This window comes from Alligator sinensis, unplaced genomic scaffold, assembly GCF_000455745.1.
Source record: "Alligator sinensis unplaced genomic scaffold, ASM45574v1 scaffold359_1, whole genome shotgun sequence".
NCBI lineage: Eukaryota > Metazoa > Chordata > Crocodylia > Alligatoridae > Alligator > Alligator sinensis.
The window spans coordinates 163,809-183,336 of NW_005842577.1; the positions used below are offsets into that span (position 1 = coordinate 163,809).

The 19,528-nt window shown below is 43.7% G+C and overlaps 1 protein-coding gene across 1 annotated transcript in view; it reads right to left on the reverse strand.

Moving 5' to 3' along the window:
* LOC102382176 (OX-2 membrane glycoprotein-like) overlaps window positions 1-17,072 on the reverse strand; it is a 22,755-nt gene extending 5,683 nt beyond the window's left edge. Inside the window, exons 1-5 of the mRNA XM_025214270.1 lie at window positions 16,943-17,072; window positions 15,787-16,125; window positions 13,729-14,043; window positions 8,518-8,614; window positions 4,591-4,711 (exon numbers count right to left, since the gene is read on the reverse strand). Coding sequence (XP_025070055.1) covers window positions 4,591-4,711; window positions 8,518-8,614; window positions 13,729-14,043; window positions 15,787-16,125; window positions 16,943-17,024 — 954 coding nt within the window. The 5' untranslated portion in view covers window positions 17,025-17,072. The remainder of the gene's footprint in view (window positions 1-4,590; window positions 4,712-8,517; window positions 8,615-13,728; window positions 14,044-15,786; window positions 16,126-16,942) is intronic.
* Window positions 17,073-19,528: the final 2,456 nt, after the last annotated feature.

Sequence of the window (19,528 nt, forward strand, 5' to 3'; positions counted from 1 at the left end):
CCTGCCTATGCAGGGGGTCGGACTCAATGATCTATTGAGGTCCCTTCCAACCCTAACATCTATGAATCTATGATGTTAGCTTAAATCATATGTCTAACAGTATACAGACGTAGCGTATTCAATAGTTCCATCAGGACGCAACAGACAACCAATTTCCTGGATCTTGAAAAAGGAGCCAATGTGCACCACTGAACCAGGTGATATCAGAGGCAGTTTCCTTTATGTGCTCTGCTAGTCATTTGCTGTGAAATCTGGGACAAGTCACTCACATTTCCACATTTTACAACTAGGATAACAACTTTCTATTTTGGCAGCATCAGGTGTGCTACCTACACAAGGGCTTTCCATAATCAAAGGGTTCTCTGTTAGCCCTGAGCCAACGCTCTGATGCAGGGCAGGTGAGGGATGGGAAGAACTATAATGAAGGGTTGGGAAGAACTACAATGAGAATGACTTGGGCCAATTGGTGGGGGTATTCCCCTCCCCCACCAATCAGAAGAACATAGGAAAGAGCTTGACTTAAGGGCAAGGTGAAGAAAAGGACCTGAGGGGAAACTAACCCCTCAGGCTTTCCCATTGGTCCATTCCCAATATGGGGGTGGCGCCTCCATGAATAAAAGCCCACATGCCCAGGACATGGGTGGCTTCAACAAGGGACAACGAAGAAGGGCTGCAAAAGAGCTGACCAGTGGGGCGGAACAGTTGCCCTACAAGTATCCTGAAGATGCATACACCGAGAGGAAGTAGCAGCATCAGTGCACAGATCGGTGCAGAGAGGATCCAGGGAATGGACGTGACCTTGGTGGCTGCATGAGGCAGCGCAGGTCCCTAACTCTGCACAAGGCAGGAGCCCTCAGTGCATGGAGTGGTGCACAGGGGTGGAGAGCTGGAGGGATCACCGTGGCTGCACAAGGCAGTGCAGGTCCCCATCCCTGCACAAGGCAGGCACCCTTTCAATGCACAGGGCAGTGCACAGGGCTGAGAGAGGGCTGCATAAGGCAGCTTGGGCCTTCGTGCAGCAAGCAGTAACCAGATGGGTCAACCACCCCAGAGAGGGAGGACACCCACATCCAACCCACAGATAGAGACAAGCCTAGCCCTCCAAAGATACTTGGAGTCATGAGTTACCCAGGAAGGGGATTTCCACAGGGTAGACGTGGCCCTCCCTGCTTTGGGTGATCAAAGGGAAGCCCTAACAGGGAGGGGGACCATTTGCCCTTAGGTGTAGAGAGAAATCAAGGGCCCCTGTTTGTTAAAGGGTGGTTTCATGGTTACAAGGCCTCTACTAGTTGTGTGACCTAAGAGAGGGGGATGGTGTTCCTTTAAGGTAATGGGTTCCTTTTCCGGGTACCATTTCGTCTTGGGCACAGCTTCTGTGCCATTGTTGTGTCCTGGTTCCTCGTGTTGTTGGGATTTTTGGTGTAAACTTCCATCCTTATTATTGCATTATGAGACGATTGTAAGCTTCTCTATTTAGCCTGCTAGTAGGGTCTGCTAGCTCAGCCCCGACTCTATACCTGAGTTCATTGTATTGGTTATCTTTATGCATTTGTATCTCATTTGCTATAATCTCACTGTGTATGTTCAGTTATTGTCCCATCACTGCTAGATTATCCTTTGTTAATCTGCTGTCTAACCTGTGTTTTATCATCAAGTGTTCCCTTGTCTGCTGCCTGGAGGGCCCTATTAAGGGCAGGGGCCGCATACTAACTGGAAGGCCACAGAGGATCAAGGCCTGCGCCTGAGTTCAGGGTTAATACGAGTTACTATCTTTGTAAACCTATATTTGTAACTAACGCGTATGTGTGTGTATTTTATATATAAATATATAAAATATGTATATAAGTATATAATATAGTACAATTAAACCTGTAAATAGTTAAGTATCACTGGGTGTCCCTGGTATCTGCTCTGCTCTGCAGGGAAAGGAGGTGAGCTGGTCTGCAGCTAAGCAGTCACGCTCCCACAGCATACATGCACCCACTGATATCCCTTCAATTGAAAGAGGGTGTACCAGCCACATACCACCAGGGTTACATGAAAAAGAAGCCATTGTGCTCCATTGAACCAGGAGATATCAGACTTTGTTTCCTTTACCTGCTCTGCTACTCATTTTCTCTGAAACCTGGGACAAGTCACTCATGTTTCCATATTTTAAAACTAGGATAACAACTTTCCACGCTGGCAGCATCACGTGTGCTACCTAGACAAGGGCTCTCCAAGTCTCCGTAATGACAGGGTTCCCTATTAGCCCTGAGTCAAGGCCCTGAAGTAGGGCAGAGAGGGTTGGGAAGAATGAGAGCTGACTGTCTTACTTCTGTTCTCCAGTTCCCAGGTCAGATCCGTCCTATATCTCAAAATAAGAGTCGTGTGAAAAATGGCTTAAAACCACCTGCTCCCTGCTCTCTATTGCTGCACCATATACTGGGATATGGTAACAAAGAATCAGATTCCATGCCTCTTGCCCCTTCCTCTCCCTATCTTTGCTTCTTCCTCCTCCACGTTCTACTGAAAAGAAATAGTTACAGTGATCTGAGATAGGTACAGGATAGCTCAAGTTATTTAGGATATCGGTGGAGTGTGATACATCATTTGTTTTGATCACTGTATAAAAGGAGTATTAGAAATTACAGCAACTTTGTTTTGGCCTAGGGGAGTCTACATGAAGTTGTGCCAATACCCTGGGAAGTGTGATGAGAGCTCACTGTCTTCCTTCTGTTCTCCAGTTCCCAGGTGAGATCCCTTGTATCTCAAAATAAGAGTGGTGTAAAGATGGCTTAAAACCACCTTCTTCCTGCTCTCTATTGCTATCCAATTTACTGGGATATGGTAACTGAGAATCAGGTTCCATGCCTCTTGCCCCTTCCTCTCCCCATCTCTGCTTCTTTCTCCTCCACATTTTATTGAAAAGAAATAGTTACACTGATGAGAGATAGACTCATATGTCTTAAGTGTCTGGAGCTGAAGTTCAAGCAGCCTGTCTAATGGATACTGCTACAGCAGGCTGTATGACTCAGGGAAAGGGACACTGGTCCAGTAATCAAACACTGTGATTTTGCCTGCCAATGACTCACTGGGCAATATTGTCCAAAGACAGCAACTTCCCCAGGCCTAAGGTGCCCTAACTGGTGATAAATGTTTTTCCACCTCTTGCACCCAGAGAACTGTCAGTGAGGATCACTGGGTACTTGCTGCCTATGGAAGGTTTGGGGTCTCTACATCATAAGAGAGGTTAAAGTATGAAGCAAATGTAGGTATATTTTGCTTTTGGTCTTAATCATCATTTTAAAATGGACCAAAACTAGCTTGAACTTCATTTTCCTAATATTTTTTTTGTTCCAAAACCTTATCACTATACTAACAAATACCATGGCAAGTCCTTTGTTGACCTGATGTTACATGAAGATGTAACCTAAAGTTACAGGTTCTTGCAACATCACTGCAAGGGATTACCAGTCTCCATGGAATTTTTATTTTTTTAATTTGGTTTCAATCTACAGTCCCATGTGGGTGGCTCTGGAGGCACAGAACTCACTTATTTTAGGGTATGTGGCCCCTGGGAAGCACAAATATTTGGCCAGATTTGGGGCTGCAGATCAGGCTTGCAGAACTTCAAGTTCCAGTTCTCAGCTCCACAACAACAAGGTTGGGATCACTGGGTCTTCAGGCAGGACTTTAGAGCACCAAGCCTGGAAACCCTGTCTACCCTTGAACCAATGACTTCCCTTGAACCACAGACCTTGAACCTTGTGAGTGCCCCACAGAAGGCGGGCAGGGTTCAGCTGATATCCTACGTCTGAGTTGCTGAAAATTCATTGAGCCTGAGGTGTTCCAGATGAAACTACTAATTTGTGTATAAGAAATTGGCATCTTTTGAAACAAAAACAAAAAAAACAACCAAATAATTTACAACAGGCTCTAAGCACTTAATTTCACCCAGAGCGCACTAAAAACAATCATGTTTCCTTCGCCTTTAAAGCCAGGTACAGACATTCAAAAAGGCTGAGGCAGAATTGGTCTAAACTATGGTTTTCTGTAAGTGCCATAGTTTAAATCAGTAGTGCATATAACACATTCACCCTTTGGTGAGGGCACCGGGGGGGGGGGGGGGGGGCCATTTTTTCTCTTCTGTTCTTGGTATAGACTGTTTTTGAAAGCAAAACTTCTGTTCTGTCACAGATATAGAGTGATTTCCAAACACTTCTATTGGAAAAAGTGTAATGTCTCTAGCTGACCTAAATGTCTTCCTAGAGTTTTCCAGCAAAGACAGGAAGCAAGGTCTTGATTTTTTCTTACGTTAAACGCTATGAAACCAATGGACAACCCTCTACACCCCCTTCCAGAAAAAAAAGTAAAAAAGAACCTAGTACACCATATGCAAACAAGCTTACGTATGATAAAGGAGTGGTATTTTTTTTCACTCTACATCTGTAGAATATACTAGTAGATAATGAAGTCAATTTACCAGTTGAAAGAAAGTTAATTTAAAAATGTTAAATGACTATTTTAATGAGGACTGGCATATTGCAGTTATGTCAGGCACCCACTGGCATATTCTTGCTCAGGTGTTTTCCTTGTTGAAATTATTACCTCATTTTGATAGGAAATATCCTGGTTCCGTGGTGTCTGCAGGTTCTGGGAACTCTTGACCTTGTCTTCGTTAAAAAATGTTTCCCTTGCAGGAGTGCTGGCCATACTGAAAACTTGGGACCTAGCATATTAAGATTAGACATTTATAAGTGACTGGAAGTATGCTACACATTTAACAAAACATATTGAAGACGCATGCCTCTTGTATCAAAGGAATTTAACATCTAGATAGAGACAATGAATACAGTAGGCTGATAACAATAGGGATAATAGAAGGGAATTAATCTCAGGACCCCTCTTTTGTTATCTAGTAACACTTTTTACAGAGCTGTTGATTTGGACTGCCACTCCCAGAAACCCCCAGGGGCAGGGGGCCAAGTATAAAGGGAAAAGGAAGCTTAAGGCTGGAGTAGGGGAAGAGAAAGCAGTGTGCACATGGCACTTGGTCAGCCCTGGGTGGCGGAGTGCACAGTGGAGCTGGAAATCTCACTGTCTTGGTCAGCCAGGACTGTGGACTGAAGGAGCTGGACTCAGACTTGTGACACTAACCCCTATGATTTTCTATATAGAAGTGGGACCTCCCCTTTGCTTCTTGTGCCAATTTGTGGGACTGCAGACACAAAACGATGTGCCACAAATTGGCACAAGTTAGTGGCAGTTGTGGGATACTGAAGGGGGCTATCCCACAAGTGAGGCAAAAGGGAATTGGAGGACACAGGCCATAAGGCTCAGGGCAAACTGCTTCAATGAGTGTATCAATGTTGTTTGTTGCGTGGGCATTTAATCAGGGCAGATGAGTTGCATGAAGGGGGGGCCATGCCCCGTGGGAAACACCCTCCCCCCCACCTAGTGTCTCAAGGCCTACCTTCAATCCAGCCCCCTCTAGTGGGGAGGAACAAGAACGGGGTGACAATTTGAAATGGCAGCTGAGTTAAATGGGTGGAATGAGGACACGAAGCCAAAATTCCTGAGGCCGTTGCTAACAGGGAAGGCCAGGGACCTCTACGGTCGGCTCAGCGGTGAAGCCAAACAGGATTAACAAGCACGTGACAGCGGCCCTCAGGAATGTTTTGGGACCAGGCACAAGTCCTGTCTGGGACCGTGCAGCTTTCTTTAATTGTAAGAAGACTTCAGTAGAACATGCATTATATTCAGGTTATACTGTTTGGATTCAGCTAGATCAAAGCAGATAAGAAAATGAGAGTTCTGTGAGAGAATTACAGAAATCCAGGGACAGACATTTTATACATGATTTTTTATCAGAACTGTCGGAAATCTACATATTTCCTATCTGACCACAGTAATCCAGGAGACTGGCTCAATTACACACTAAAGGACTGAAATACTGAAACTAAAGGCCTAGAAGGAGCCTCTGACTTTTCCTGAAAGGGGATAAAATACTGATAAGCACTGAGACTCTCTCCAGTTTCTTTTCAAGATCTGAGGAAATCCAAGTGACACCTATTGCAGTTCGCTGTTGCCCAAGAAAATCAGCTCTGAACAAAAAGAAGAAATACAAATATTTGTGTGCGCGCCTGCATTTAAGTTTAGAAGTATGAATGTCATGCACAAACTTTTTCACACATAGCAGATGCTTTAAATCAAATTTTCATACCATGTACCTATAGGAAATAAACAGGGTAGAAGCATCTAGGGGAGGGAGGACAAATTTAATAGTGAATTCTTTTAGTTCTAAAAGGCACTTAAGAAGTATTTTAAGTGATGTTACTATCTGGGGAGACAAGTTCAGTAAGTGTAAAGAAGGAATAGATTGACAAAAATGGTGACAACTCTGTACTTTCTTATGCACATTGTGACACAGCAGCAGGTAAGCCCTGCCACGAAGAACTGAGAGATGAATGAATCCCTGGAGGGGGAAAGTGTCCACGTGATCAATCTAAGTGTTATAAAGGGCATGAAGCCTGGGACTGTAATTATTGGTGTCTGCTGTGGCAAGGAGTTGCAGTGGACTGGAAGTTCCACTGATAGGGACAGACAGACAGCTGGGGTGAATTTAAACCCTCCTGAAAGGGGAGACCAGAGGGCTGCACAGAGGTGCAGTGTATGTCTGAGCTACCCAAGACTGTGATAAGTGCTAGAGCAGAGCTGACTTGCTGAGGGTGGGGCTTCCTGTGGCACAGCATCCTGGAAAGCTTAGCAAGGATCCCATTGGTGAGCCAACTTCCCTGGGATGGTAGTCTGGAGGAAGGAAGTAAAAGGGGGAAGTAAACACACAATCAGTCACATGGGAGGCAGCTTCCCTGAGAAGAGGGAGTTAAAGACTATGTTACTTAGGGGACTATGCTGGCTAATATATGCAGAGCCTGTCAGGGTGGTGAGTTCAAGTGAACTGATGGACTTGAGGACCTGAAGGAGAACTTGAGAGGAGAGTGTCCCAGGGTTATGCAGATTAAATAACATTGAGGCCAAAGACACTGTGACAACTTTTTGAGCATGACTAATCAACTGAGGAAATTCAAAACTTCAAAGTACATTGGTCTGGACGGTAGAAGACTGGATTTAGGAAGAATGAGGCTTGTAATCTGAAGGCACCATAACACCTGGAGTGGTAAGGGCAGGGGATGGCAATGGAGGAGACCTACAAAGAGAGCAGGTGACCAGTTAAGGTGCAAAGAGGACCAGCTGTTCTACCTCCCGAGATTTACATCTTTCTTTGGCTTTCTTTCTTTCTTTTTTACATAAAAGATGTGGCCAGTGAGTTCCAAAGATGGACCAACTGGTCCTGGCAAACTAACTGTAACTTACTGCTTGGCAGGAGCAAGGACTTCTACACATGTAAAGTCACAGGTAAAGTCAGTTAAAAAGTCACAGGATTATAGGAAAATAGGGCTGTGAGGGAGCTCGGTGGAAGCTCTAATCCCTGCTCAAGGCAGGATCACCCCTGGCTAAACCATAAGTGCTGGTCCAAACTTCTCCTAAGAAATTCTGAGGGTATTCCAAAACTGAACCATCATCACTATTAGAAAGCTCTTCCCAACATCGAAGCTCAATTTGTCTTGTTGCCATTTAAGAAAGTTACTTCTTGTCATGTCCCTGCAACTGCAGAGAACGTTCTGTTGCCAGAACTGTCCCCTGCCTGTGACCGCCTTTCAGCTATTTGAAGACTGTTACTGTATCTGTGAAGAAGCCTTCTCTTCTTCAGAATAAAAAGGTCCAATTCTTTCAACCTCTTGTAAATCAAGTTTTCTAGACCTCTAGTTATTTTTATTGTTCTGTACTGGACCCTTACCGATTTAGTCTACATCCTTGCTGAAGTGCAGTACTCAAAACTGCAAATCATACTCTAGCAGAGGTCTCACCAGTGCTGAGTAAAATGGAAAAAAAACCATCACTTGACTTGCAAGCAACACTCTTATTAAAACAACCCAATATGCTATTTCACCTTTCTATTTTGCAGTGTCTTACTGGTTGGTTTATTGCAAGGGCCTGTTTACTGAGCCATTGCAGAATAATGTATGGAAGCCAACAGTAATTACTAACACAACATTCAGGATTTTGAAAACTCCAGCCTGGGAGTTTAATTTCGGGTAAACTCTGCAAAGACTTGTCTACATGTTGCAAGCTGGTGCAATGCAGAAACATATCAGCTAGTTTTGTGCATGCCACTCCTGAGACAGAACCAGGATAGCCATATTTGTACAATGCAGTGCCTGGGTTATTTAGCTCTGCTGAGAGGCTGGCCTCAATATTTGGGGTACAAAGCAATGTGAATTCAGCTGTACACCTACTGGGAAAGCTAGCTCAACTAACACTGCACTTCACCGACTTATTTTGGATAGAGCCACCAAAGTCCTGAAGAGCCACAATCTTGGCCTGTGCTTCAGGACACAAGCAAGCTGAAGTGTAGGAAAAGGGATTGTAAGCAAGCTTTGTAACACAATTGTATTAAACAGTCATTTTACTTACTTTTTCCCATTTATTTTCCTTAGTACTATGATCATAACTCCTAAGCCAAAAAGTATAGGAACTAGAAGAAAAAGAATAATCTTCTCTCCAGGAACACCTGAAAAACATTTCAACAAACAGACAAAGGTCACTCATAGCCCCCCACCCACTTTCCCCCTGTGGGATGCCACGGCTTCATGGTGGCATCTACACAGCCCAGAATTGACAGGGTTAGTCCTGTGGCAGTCACTGCCAATTAAGGGTTTTGTAGCCTTGTTCTGCCACCCGTTCTACATCAGCTGCCATGTTCCCCTGCAGATGCTGGCCATAGGTGTGGCTAATGGGCCTCCTGCCCCCAATCTGCACAGCCTCCAGCCCCCTGCTAGGTTTGCCTCTGGGGTGTCTGTGCTGTGCAAGTAAGACTCTGCCTGCCCCTCTGCCTCCTGCACTCAGTGCCACCCCCTCTGCACCCACCCCTTCACTCTGCTCAGGCAGCCAAAATACCAAGCTATGTTCCTGTTATAAACCAAACCTGATTTCATAGCATCATAAATAAAAACCTCATCATCAACCCTGAAACAGCACAAGACACAACATCCTTTTCTGCCACAGGTAAAACAGGGGGACCATGGCAGCTTGCAGCTGCAAAAGTTGTTAAAAATATGCTTCAGACTTCCCAGGAAAAGGGGCACACTCCCTGCTTTAGAGGAAGGTCCCCCAGAGTCCATACTAATTAGACCAAGTATTTCTTCCTGACCACAAACATGGCAACAGCTCTGACCCTGAGCCAAGGAGCAAGACTCTCCAGCTAGAAACCTCTGGATTTAAATACCATCAAGGGCACTGACACACCCTAGACAAAAATCGCTAGCCATGGCTGCAGCCAGCACTCACTGCCTCTGAGGTAGGCATAAAAAAAACCTTGACATGTAAAGCATCAGGAGAGAAAAAAATATCCCTCCTGGCCTCATGCAGCAACCAGCAAAGCCCAGAAGCTTGGGAAATAACGATAGCAGACCACAGGCATAGGTCTGCCTAGATCATCTTTGACCAATGCCTGTGCAACCTCCTCTTGAACACCTCCAATGATGAAGGGTCTACAACTTTCCTAGGCTGTCTATTTTGCTGCTTCACTTTTCCAGCTGTGAAGAAGTTTTTCCTGATATCCAATCTAACCCTACTTTGCTGCAACTTCAAATCATTGGTCCATGTTCTACTCTCTGCAGCCAGAGAGATAAGATGTTTCCCTCTAATTTATGGCAGCCCTTCAAGTATCTGAAGGGTACATTGCATCTCCTCTTCAGCATCTTTACCACAAGCTGAACATACCTACCTCCTTAAATCTCTCCTTGTATGACTTTCCTCCCTAATCCTTCATTATTTTTGTTGCCTACCTCTGAAATCTCTTTAACACTCTACAGTGCCAACAAGAGAGACTCTATAACCTTCTGTCTTACACGCAATGCTTCTATGGATGCATCCCTTTTGTGTGGCTGCATCACACTGCAGATGCATATTGAGTCTGTGTTCTAGCTAGACTCCTAGATCCTTCTCTGTAGTGCTGCCATCCAGCCAGGTATCACTCATTTGACATTTGTATTTTTTATTGTTCCTCCTGAGGTGCTGCACCCTGGATTTATCAGCATTGAATTTCATTCTGTTAACTCCAGCCCAGCTTTCTAATCTGTCAAGATCCTTCTGAATTGCACTCCCATCCTCCAAAGTGTTCACAAGCCTTCCCAGTTGCTTGTCATCTGCAAACTTATTCAAGAAACTTTCTATAGTGGCATCTGCATCACTAATAAACAAACTGAACAGCACTGGGCCCAGAACAGACCCCTGTGGGACTCCACTTTAAACTTCCTGTCATTCTGACATGGAGCCACTGATAACTGGATCTTTGCCCTTTGAGACTTTGCTTGAGACTGTTGAGCCAGTTCTCTATCCACTTTACAGTAGTTTTCTTCAGGCCATATTTCTCCAATTTGTTTATAAGGGCATGCAGCACCATTCTAAAACCTTGCAGAAATCCAGATACACTCACAGTATTCCCCTTATCCAAAGTAGTTACTTTGTGAAAGGAGATCAAGTTTGGTTGACATGATTTGTTCTAAATAACAAATCCAATTCCCTGGGATGAAGTTCAGCAAGCCCTACTGACTTAAATTCATCCTTGTCACGGGATGGGGGTCCTGCAGGATGGCCATGATCTCCCCAAGGCCCCTTACTGTACCAAGTTGTGCCGATGGGCACCCTCTATTCTCGCCCGCCACATCTTTGATGGTATGAATGATAGGGAGGCTGCCTCTAAGTCTTCTTGGACATGGTCTTGATCAACTCTCTGGACTCCATGGGTTTCCGGACCCCTGGTGGATCCAGCTCCAAGATAGATGTCACAATGGGTTTTTTGGGGCACCCTAGCCTTATGGGGTATGTGTGGCTCCAACCACCCTCTTTACTACGCCCCAAGCCTTGCAGATGGTACCGACGTTGTTTGGTCTGGGCCTTGTTGTAATTTGGCCCCCTTGTCCTCCCTGGGCCCTGCACAGCCCTGTCCTGCTCTGCGCCTCCCTGGTGCTTGGGCTCTCCACAGCCCTGTCCCACTCTGCGCCACCCTGGTGCTTGGGCTCTCCACAGCCCTGTCCTGCTCTGTGCCTTCCTGGTGCTTGGGCTCTCCGCAGCCCTTCAAAGTGCTGTACCCTCTCTGGCACTGGGGTCTGTGCACCCCAAATGCTGCACCCGCTCTGGCGCCAGGGTCCCCATGCTGGCCGTGGCCCTGCCCCACCCCACCGCCTATGAGGCCTCCTCCATCCCCTAATAGCCTCACCCAAACCACCAGTGTTATACAACAATAAACAAAACACAAGCCCCTGGGCTGTAACATAAATTCAAGCTGCCCAGCTATAACATCATTCAAACCCTACCAGGGAATACTCCGTTCCTCAACAGTATCAGAAGCTGTCCCTGCAGTCAGGCCTCTCCCCTTTGTTTGCTCCAGGAGAGCTCCTTCTCCCTTGGCTATCGGCAGGGAACTGCCCTACCTGGTCCCAGCCCTAGGGTTTATATATGAGCCAGGCCCTGCCCCTTCCGGTCAGTTGACCGCTGGCAGATGTGGGCCACTACCTTGTTCTGGCTGCCCTTGTAACCAGCAGCTGGGGCTTCTAACTCACTGATAGGGCTCTTCCCCTAGTGCTTTCAGCTCTTTAAAGGAGCAGGGAACCCTAGTGCCCTGCGACAATCCTGATCCTGATCCATCAAAAGCTTTCTGAACATCTCTTTTGTCATCTCATCCCTCAACATCTCCACTTTTTTATCCAAATAATCTTTATGAAGTATCTGGTTGCAGTCAACATTTTTTTTTGTGAAAACTGAGGCAAAGTAGCTATTGAGTAGCTCCACCTTCTTTCACCTTCTGTTACGAGTTCCCTGTGGTTATCTAACAGTGGACCCACAGCATCCTTGGCCTTTCGTTTCAAGCCAGCATATTTATAGAACCTCTTCTTGTCATCTGTAGCCTCCCTCACCAGGTGCAGCTTCTTCTTTTTCTTAGCCTTCCAGATTTTTCCCAGAGGGCTCTTGCTTTTTTGTTGTATGCTTCCTTGGTGACCTTCCCATCTTTCCATTACCCATATGCTTTCCTTTTTCAATTGAAGCATCCTAGAAGCATGTTTTGCTGCCACATTGGTCTCTTACTATTCTTTGTGTGATTCCATTGCGTCAACTATTTCATGCCGGGCTTCCAATACTGTGTCCTTCAGAAGCTCACAACCCTCCTGGCCACCATTATCCTTCAGTTTGTCTTCCCAGGGCACCATGGCTGTTAACTCCTTGAGTCAGCTGAAATCCACCTTTCTGAAATCTGGCCTCCTTGTTCTGCTGGCCTCATGTTCTCCCTGTCTTGGGATCTGGAATCCTATCATGTCATGATCACTTCCTCACCATGTTGTCCATTACTTTCACATCGTCCACCAATTCTTTCCTATTGGTCAAAACAAGATCCAAGATTGATGATCCCCTAGTTCTGGGACAGAAAGTTGTCTTCCACACAGCTTAAGAACTGACTTGACATTTTATATTTGCCTAAATTGTTCTTCCAGAAGACGGTTGGAAAACTGAAGTCTCTTATCAGTATCACCTTATAGCGCAAATATGCTCTTTCTAGTTCTGGTCAGATGCATCCCAAATCTTAACAGAAGTCCTTCTCCCCAGATCCCATTGTCAAAGAACATCTGCCATTTCTGTCAAGTTTTTTGTTATTCCCAGAGCAGAGGGATAAGCTTCAAATAACAGGTGATTTCTGAGCTGCTCGCTTGCCTCATCAGCTCCTCTAAAATGTGACTTGCCACCTAAGATGCTATTCTTTCTGTTCACCAAATGAAATGCCAATGCCAAGACTTGGTAAAATGCAGAATAAAAATTGATGAGCTGCAAATTACAAATAGTGAATAGCCTTACTTATCTGCTATTCATTGCCAAGATAAACATGGTAGAGTAAATGTGAATGCTTACTTTGCAGTACTGAGCTATCAGTGTTCACAGATGTGTTTTGAGAATTAATGAGTGGTCTTATCGTGTTTTGAAAGAACCAGATAGGTATTAATTTTGAAGGTTCTTGTTAGATATGAAGATCCCATGAGCACTCACCATTACTGGTGTTTGTCTATTATAACTGGAATAAAAATGGAAAACCTTCTGAGGGGTTCAACATTGTATCTGTCACAGTTTTCAATTTGGTTTTTTATCAACTCATAAATATTTTATTTTCAATCCTTTTCTTTGCATCTTCCTCTAAGAATCATTTTTAGCAAAAGAATATTTTGTTATTTTGATACAAATCATATATTGGAGTAGTCACAAAAAAATAGAAAATTAATCCACGCTGACAATATTAAAAATGATTTCTAAAATAAAGCTCTTTGTGGAAGAAAAACAAATTATCGTGTGAAAATGTTTCAGAAATCTAACCACATCTTTCTAAAATCCTTTTGCTATGACAGAACAGTTAATTTAAGAAAATCCCAATCCCAGTATATGCCAGACTTGCACCCAAAGAGCCTTCAAGTCATCTGATCTGTGCCCACTGTGTCTGTACATTAGGGTGTTTCTGGGTCTGCTAACTGGAGGAAAACCAATCAGGTGGTAGATTCCATTGTGGTCAGTGTCAAGCAGGTACTTGCAAATACAAGCCTGCAACTACATTGTATCCTACCCGACTTTATCAGTCCAGCCTACCTCCATATTCTTGTTCTTGTCTGTTATCATCTTCTTGATAAACTATCTTCTCTTTAATTCCCTCAGGATGGTCAGGATGGTCCATTACACAAGTCAGCCTTTCGAGGTGTTCCAAGGAGAAGTTGCAAACATTTGTCACCATAACTGTTCCATCTGCATTGTGAACGCTGCCAACCTGAGGGCGATGATCAGTCAGGACTCCCTCAGGTCGCCAGGTGATTTTGGGGGCAGGCCTTCCAGTAGCCGAGCAAATTGCAGTGAGGATCCCCTGGCTAATGAAATTTACGAGGAGCTTGGTTCTGATTTCTGAAACAGCTAAAAGCAGAAACGAAATGTGACTGATATGAGAATGTTCCTTTAGAGCTTGTTAAATAGTGTTATAGGTTTGCTTAAATGTTACTGGCATTAATGGGCATCTTACCTACTTAGTTTCTAAAGGTCCTTATTGGCTTCTGTACATTTATCGGGAATAAAAAGCTCAGGTTTTGGAGGTTTGGAGACAATTCCTCTCCCATCAGTCTAAGTGAAATCTTACTCAGAAACTGCTGCATTAACTTCTAAGTAAAAATTATCCATGTCAGGGGAAAGTCCCTTTGGAAACTGGATATAGAATCGAAGGCAAGCGGAGAATGTCCAGTCCATCTGGCTGAATTAAGCTGATCAGCAATGTATATATATGTTAATGCTGGTAAGTGACAGTAATCACTAACTGTTTAAATTGCATAAGATTTTCCATTATCAACACTTATATTTATGTGCTCTAGGACCTGTATCATTTGCTGCTGCTTTTGAAATTCAACCATGCAAAGGCTCTAAGAGTAGTAAAATGCATTGTTCTTTCTTCCAAGAAACATGTTTACTTTTTTGAGTTATCAGCTGGCAGCAATGACTGCTTCTCTTTTCCTGCTCATCAATGTGATAACCAATGAGCATTAACAACAGGGTTACATCATTGCCATAGGAGACACAATGGAGTGGAAATATTTGTGAGCAAACACAGGAGGGCCTGGAGGAGAGTTAAAACAAATACAGACCGCCAGACATACTCCTAGACCAGGTTCATGGCTTCCAGGCACCCTATACTCCAAATCCCAGCCCCAATACATAGTTCAAAACCTTACACTTCATAAGGAAAAATAACAGAGAAAGTTGGACCAGGGGTGGTATCTACTCTCTGGAAGTGGCACATGGTACCAGCATTATGTTCTTTGCAGAGGCTGATAGGTGGCGTATGCTGCTGGCTTATGTAGTCCCTATTGTTCAGTGGTTTTGAAACTTCCTGAAGTTACAGAACCCATTCATATTGCTTTGTCTGCTGCAAATCTCTCACTCCTGGCTCTGTGGGCAGTGTTACCTATTGTGGAGCCAGGTAACATGGCCCTGCAGTGCTGGCACACTGCCTCCCAGCCCTCTCCACCACTACCCCCAGCCTTTTTGCAGAACCCCTGGTGACCTATCGCAGAACCCCACAGTCCTGCAGACCAGTTTTAAAGCCACTGCCAGAGCTGAAGCAATCTGGGCTGTAACAGGGAAAGCTCAGGATTTAAGTTCTACTGACCTGTACCCATTATAATACTATTTCTATTAAATATTTGTATTAAACAATATTTTCTATTAAATAGTTTTATTAAACAAAAGCAATTTCCTCAAAAACTTTGTTGAGGGAAAGCTGCTTATTCTTTATTCTGTGTTAAATTTCCAAATGAAGCCTTGCAAAAGAGATTTTGAGTACTTGATTCATGGCACAGATCAGATGTCCAGTGGGGCAGGAAATATTTTATCTGGCAGCAGTTAAGGTTGTTTCCTACCTCAAGTGTCTGGCATTGCAAACCAACTTTTTGTGTAGATATTTTGTATATGTCTGTACCCAAATCAGTTGGCAGAAGTTTACGAACTGAGACAATATACTATATTTCATGTCTAAAAAGTTATCATAGAGATTAAATAGCAAACATTTATTTCTTAATTAATGAATTCACAAGGAAGGCAACTCCATGGATATTTCCAGTCTCCTGCCAAGAGGGACTATAACGCTAAAGAAAAAGGGTACAACTTTACCTTGTACAGTTAGGTGGGTGTTTCTACTGAAAGAACCATGTGGAAATGCGTTGAAGAGGCATTTATAATCTCCTTCATCCTGTAGCGTCACATTGGGGAGAGTGATGGATGATGCATTCAGTCTTGTATCTGTAAATAGGACTCTGTTCTGAAGTAATCCCACAGATTTAGGTCTGTGTCTCTTGCTGTAGGTGGCTATGTTCTGGAATGAAGGTCCTATCCTCTTCTGCCAGGTTATTTGTAGAATATCTAGAGGAAGGGTGAAGTTACAGCTGAGGGTCACATTTTCACCAATGGCTACCGCAGGAACCATTTCACACTGCACTGCTTCTTTAAAACCTGGAAACAAGCCCAAATCAAGAGCAAATTAAATATTAATTCATGAAAGGTGCAACACCCTGTGGGACAAGAGGTCACAAGAGCATGCATTTCATGCAGTCCCAAACAGAAGAGCCTTTATTATATTCCTTTGTCTGCCCTTTAAACAAGCTACTTGTTCTCTCTCTCTACATATGGAGGTTCTCCGCAATTAGCTTATCCTCTGGCTCATTTTGCCAGTTCTGCCAGAGATATATTAAGAGATCATAGAAATATTTGAATGAGTTTACAATACCACAAAAACATGACAGTTATGGGACCTGCCATCAGTGATACCCTTCTCTTTAAACTCCCACACAATTAATAACTCGGTCCTCACAAAAACAGAACATGTACAAAGCAGAGAGATGAGAAACTGGGCAGTGTTCTGCAAGGGATTTTGATACTGCCTCTTTTTGTCTCCCATAGGCACGGTATTAGACACCCTTGTCTGCTGAACTTCTCTATTTCATTAGCTAAGCACAGAAGGAAGTTTGTGCTGTAAGGGCTAGAAAGAATATATTTAACATGTTTTTATTTTAAAAAGTGAGAAAGTGCAATTGATAATTGCATTATGTGAGAAGCTCTGACTTTTGGCATTTTCTTTCCCAGTTTCTGTGCCCACCACTCTAAGAGTCAGTCATTCCTCTTGTTATTGATTGAAAATGTTCTGACAGAACAGGACAACTCCTCTCAGTTGATGTACCTTATTCTCTGCCCTTTCTGGGACCAAATTTACCAGTGATCCCAGTCACATACCTGCAATATAAATAGGAGGATAAAAGGAAAAACCACCTACCTGTAACTGCAACCCAAAGCAGGCAAACATTACAAAGAAGAGGCATAGAGAACTTAAAGCACAAATCCCTCTGCAAACACATCGTATGGAATATTTTAACCTTCCTTTCCTGCAAGGAATCTGCAAGGAACGTCACTGTCAAAGAGATGGAGTTGAGAAAATTGGCGCCTTTTTGCCTGTTGGCGCCTTTTTCCCTATCATTTAGTACTGACCAATCAGGAGAGGCATGACACTGAAAACACTTGCTACATTATATCCTGTATTATGTCATGTGAATGGCTGTGGCGGGGGCCTTCTTGTACTTTGCTTCCTTCCTGTACTTTGTAACTGAGGCCAACTGTCACCAGAGGAGCTGGAATAATCATTAACCATTAATCAAACTACATAAATCAGCACAGTGTGATACCTATTCCCTTTCGCTTCTGAACAACAAACATTGTACATGGTTTCCCAGACAAAATAACCCCAAACCACGTCCACAATCAGCGTTTCCTAACACCACCTGCTATATCGATAGCGTCCCAAAAGGTGACAAGTTAAAGGGCCGGGCGTCTGTGGACAACTAACTTAATGGAAACAACTTGCCCTTGATTCATTCCCAGCTTCCCAGTCTTCTGACTTTCTTCTAAAGCTGGAAAAGCTGCTCTGTCAAACATTCTTTATTTGGTTTAGTAAATACTCACTCAGTGAAAGCTAAAGACATTTCAGACAGAAAAATGGCAAGCCAAAGCACTTCAGTTTTCAGGGGGTAGGTTCAAAATGTCTTTCTTATTTGAAACTTTATTTATTGTTGTATTATATTGTACTATATTACTTAGGGCTTCTATAGAAAAAAAGTACCAGCCCCATGAGGCATTCAGCCAGCATTTCTTAATAGAAATAGCTTGGTTTACTGCACTAGCTCCTAGTATTTAAATTCCAGGCTGCCACGTGTTTGAGGGGACTGAGCCCCGTTAGCCCCAGCTTTCTGCCACCTTTGGCTTGTGCATGCCTGCCACACATGTGCAGGTAAAATATCTGTTTTAAAGGAATATTCACAGAAGTACCAGGACCCATTTTAAAGATCAGTGGTAGTTCCATGAATATTACATGAAAAATCATATTTTACCTGTGCACGTGCCATGAATCTTCGACAAGAAATCCACCAGTTTCTCAGGGCCCTGCTCTGGAGAACTGAGGAAACTGAGGCAGGTAAGAGCATCCCAGGGTTTATTGCTGTGCCTTCATCTGTATCTTTTGTGCCCTGCCTCAAGGAGAGGGGGACAGTTTTAGAAATCCTCTTGAAACTTTGCAGGTATTTGTTTGCATGACCATATTTCCAAGGGGTCAAAATGCAAACATAGAAAGAAAAACAGTTCTGGGAAAATCTCAGCTGAATACTGGCTTGGAGGGTACAGCATCAGATGTGTGGGATCCCACAGCCAAAAAGGGATGTTTGACACATTCTGGACTCAGGGAACGTGCCAGAGAGGTAGGTTCTAAGAGAACTTTCAAAGGCTTTCAAAAGACAATCAACCATGTTGGTCTCTACACAACCATCTGGTGAGTGACCAGCAAGAAGGGTTTGATCACAGCTAGGACAGTATTAATTTTTCTTGGTTGGAAATGTGCATTTACTTAGCAGCTGTACAGTACCCAGTTCTTTAAAAGCTGACTGTCAGCTCTTATTAGCACTGCAGTGAAAACTACAGCCTGGCATGTTAACTCTGCATAACACTTCTGAAGACTCCTTAAAAGCAAGAATATTTGTCTGTGCTTCACCAAAGGCAAGAACAGAGGGGAGGGAACAGGGATTGTACTGGACCATTGTAAGCAAGTTGATATGAAACATTTATTCTACTTATTTTTTTCGTTCTAGTTCCTTTAGAGCCAAGATCATGGGAATGATTCCTATAATAATCAGAATAATCTAAAGTCTAAGAACAATAACCATCTTGTTTGCTTCAGAAACACCTGAAAAATAAAAAAAACAAACAAACAAAGCAGGTCATGGAGCAATGCCAGTGGGGGTCCTAGATAGTCAAGGTTCTTTGGCTAAATCTGTTATCTTTTATTAGACTGACTCAAATAGTTGGAAAAAATTATTCTTTGCAAGCTTGTGGGTTTAAATACCTTTTGTCAGGCTGAGGAAGCACCTGCAGTTCTTCCTGGATGGAATGAATAGTAAAGAGGCCAGAGGCTGGGTTGGTATGCATATAAGACAAGCAGTCAGCGAAGATGTAAATTGAGGAATCAGTGGGTGAGCGACAGGCTGGGGGGCAGTGGGGAAGAGGAGGGGGAAAGAATTATTGTAGCTGGTAAATAGTGGAGAGGTACCTGGGGACTCAGATGTCAGGCAGGTTATACTGTGTCATAAATCCAATGTCTACATTTAGTCCATGACTTTTTGTAGCCAGGGGGTTGATGAAGTGAAGTTCATAGGCTTAGCTGTGAAAAGTGTTTTGTAAATTCCCTTTGAGGATTAGAACTGTGAGACTGGAGAGAGAGGCTTTCTTGTGAGAAATGTGCCCCTAGTGCCAATTGGGTTTTCTTGTCCTTCATAGATTTCCGGCGTGTATTGATTCTGGTGCGCAGTTGTTGCTTGGT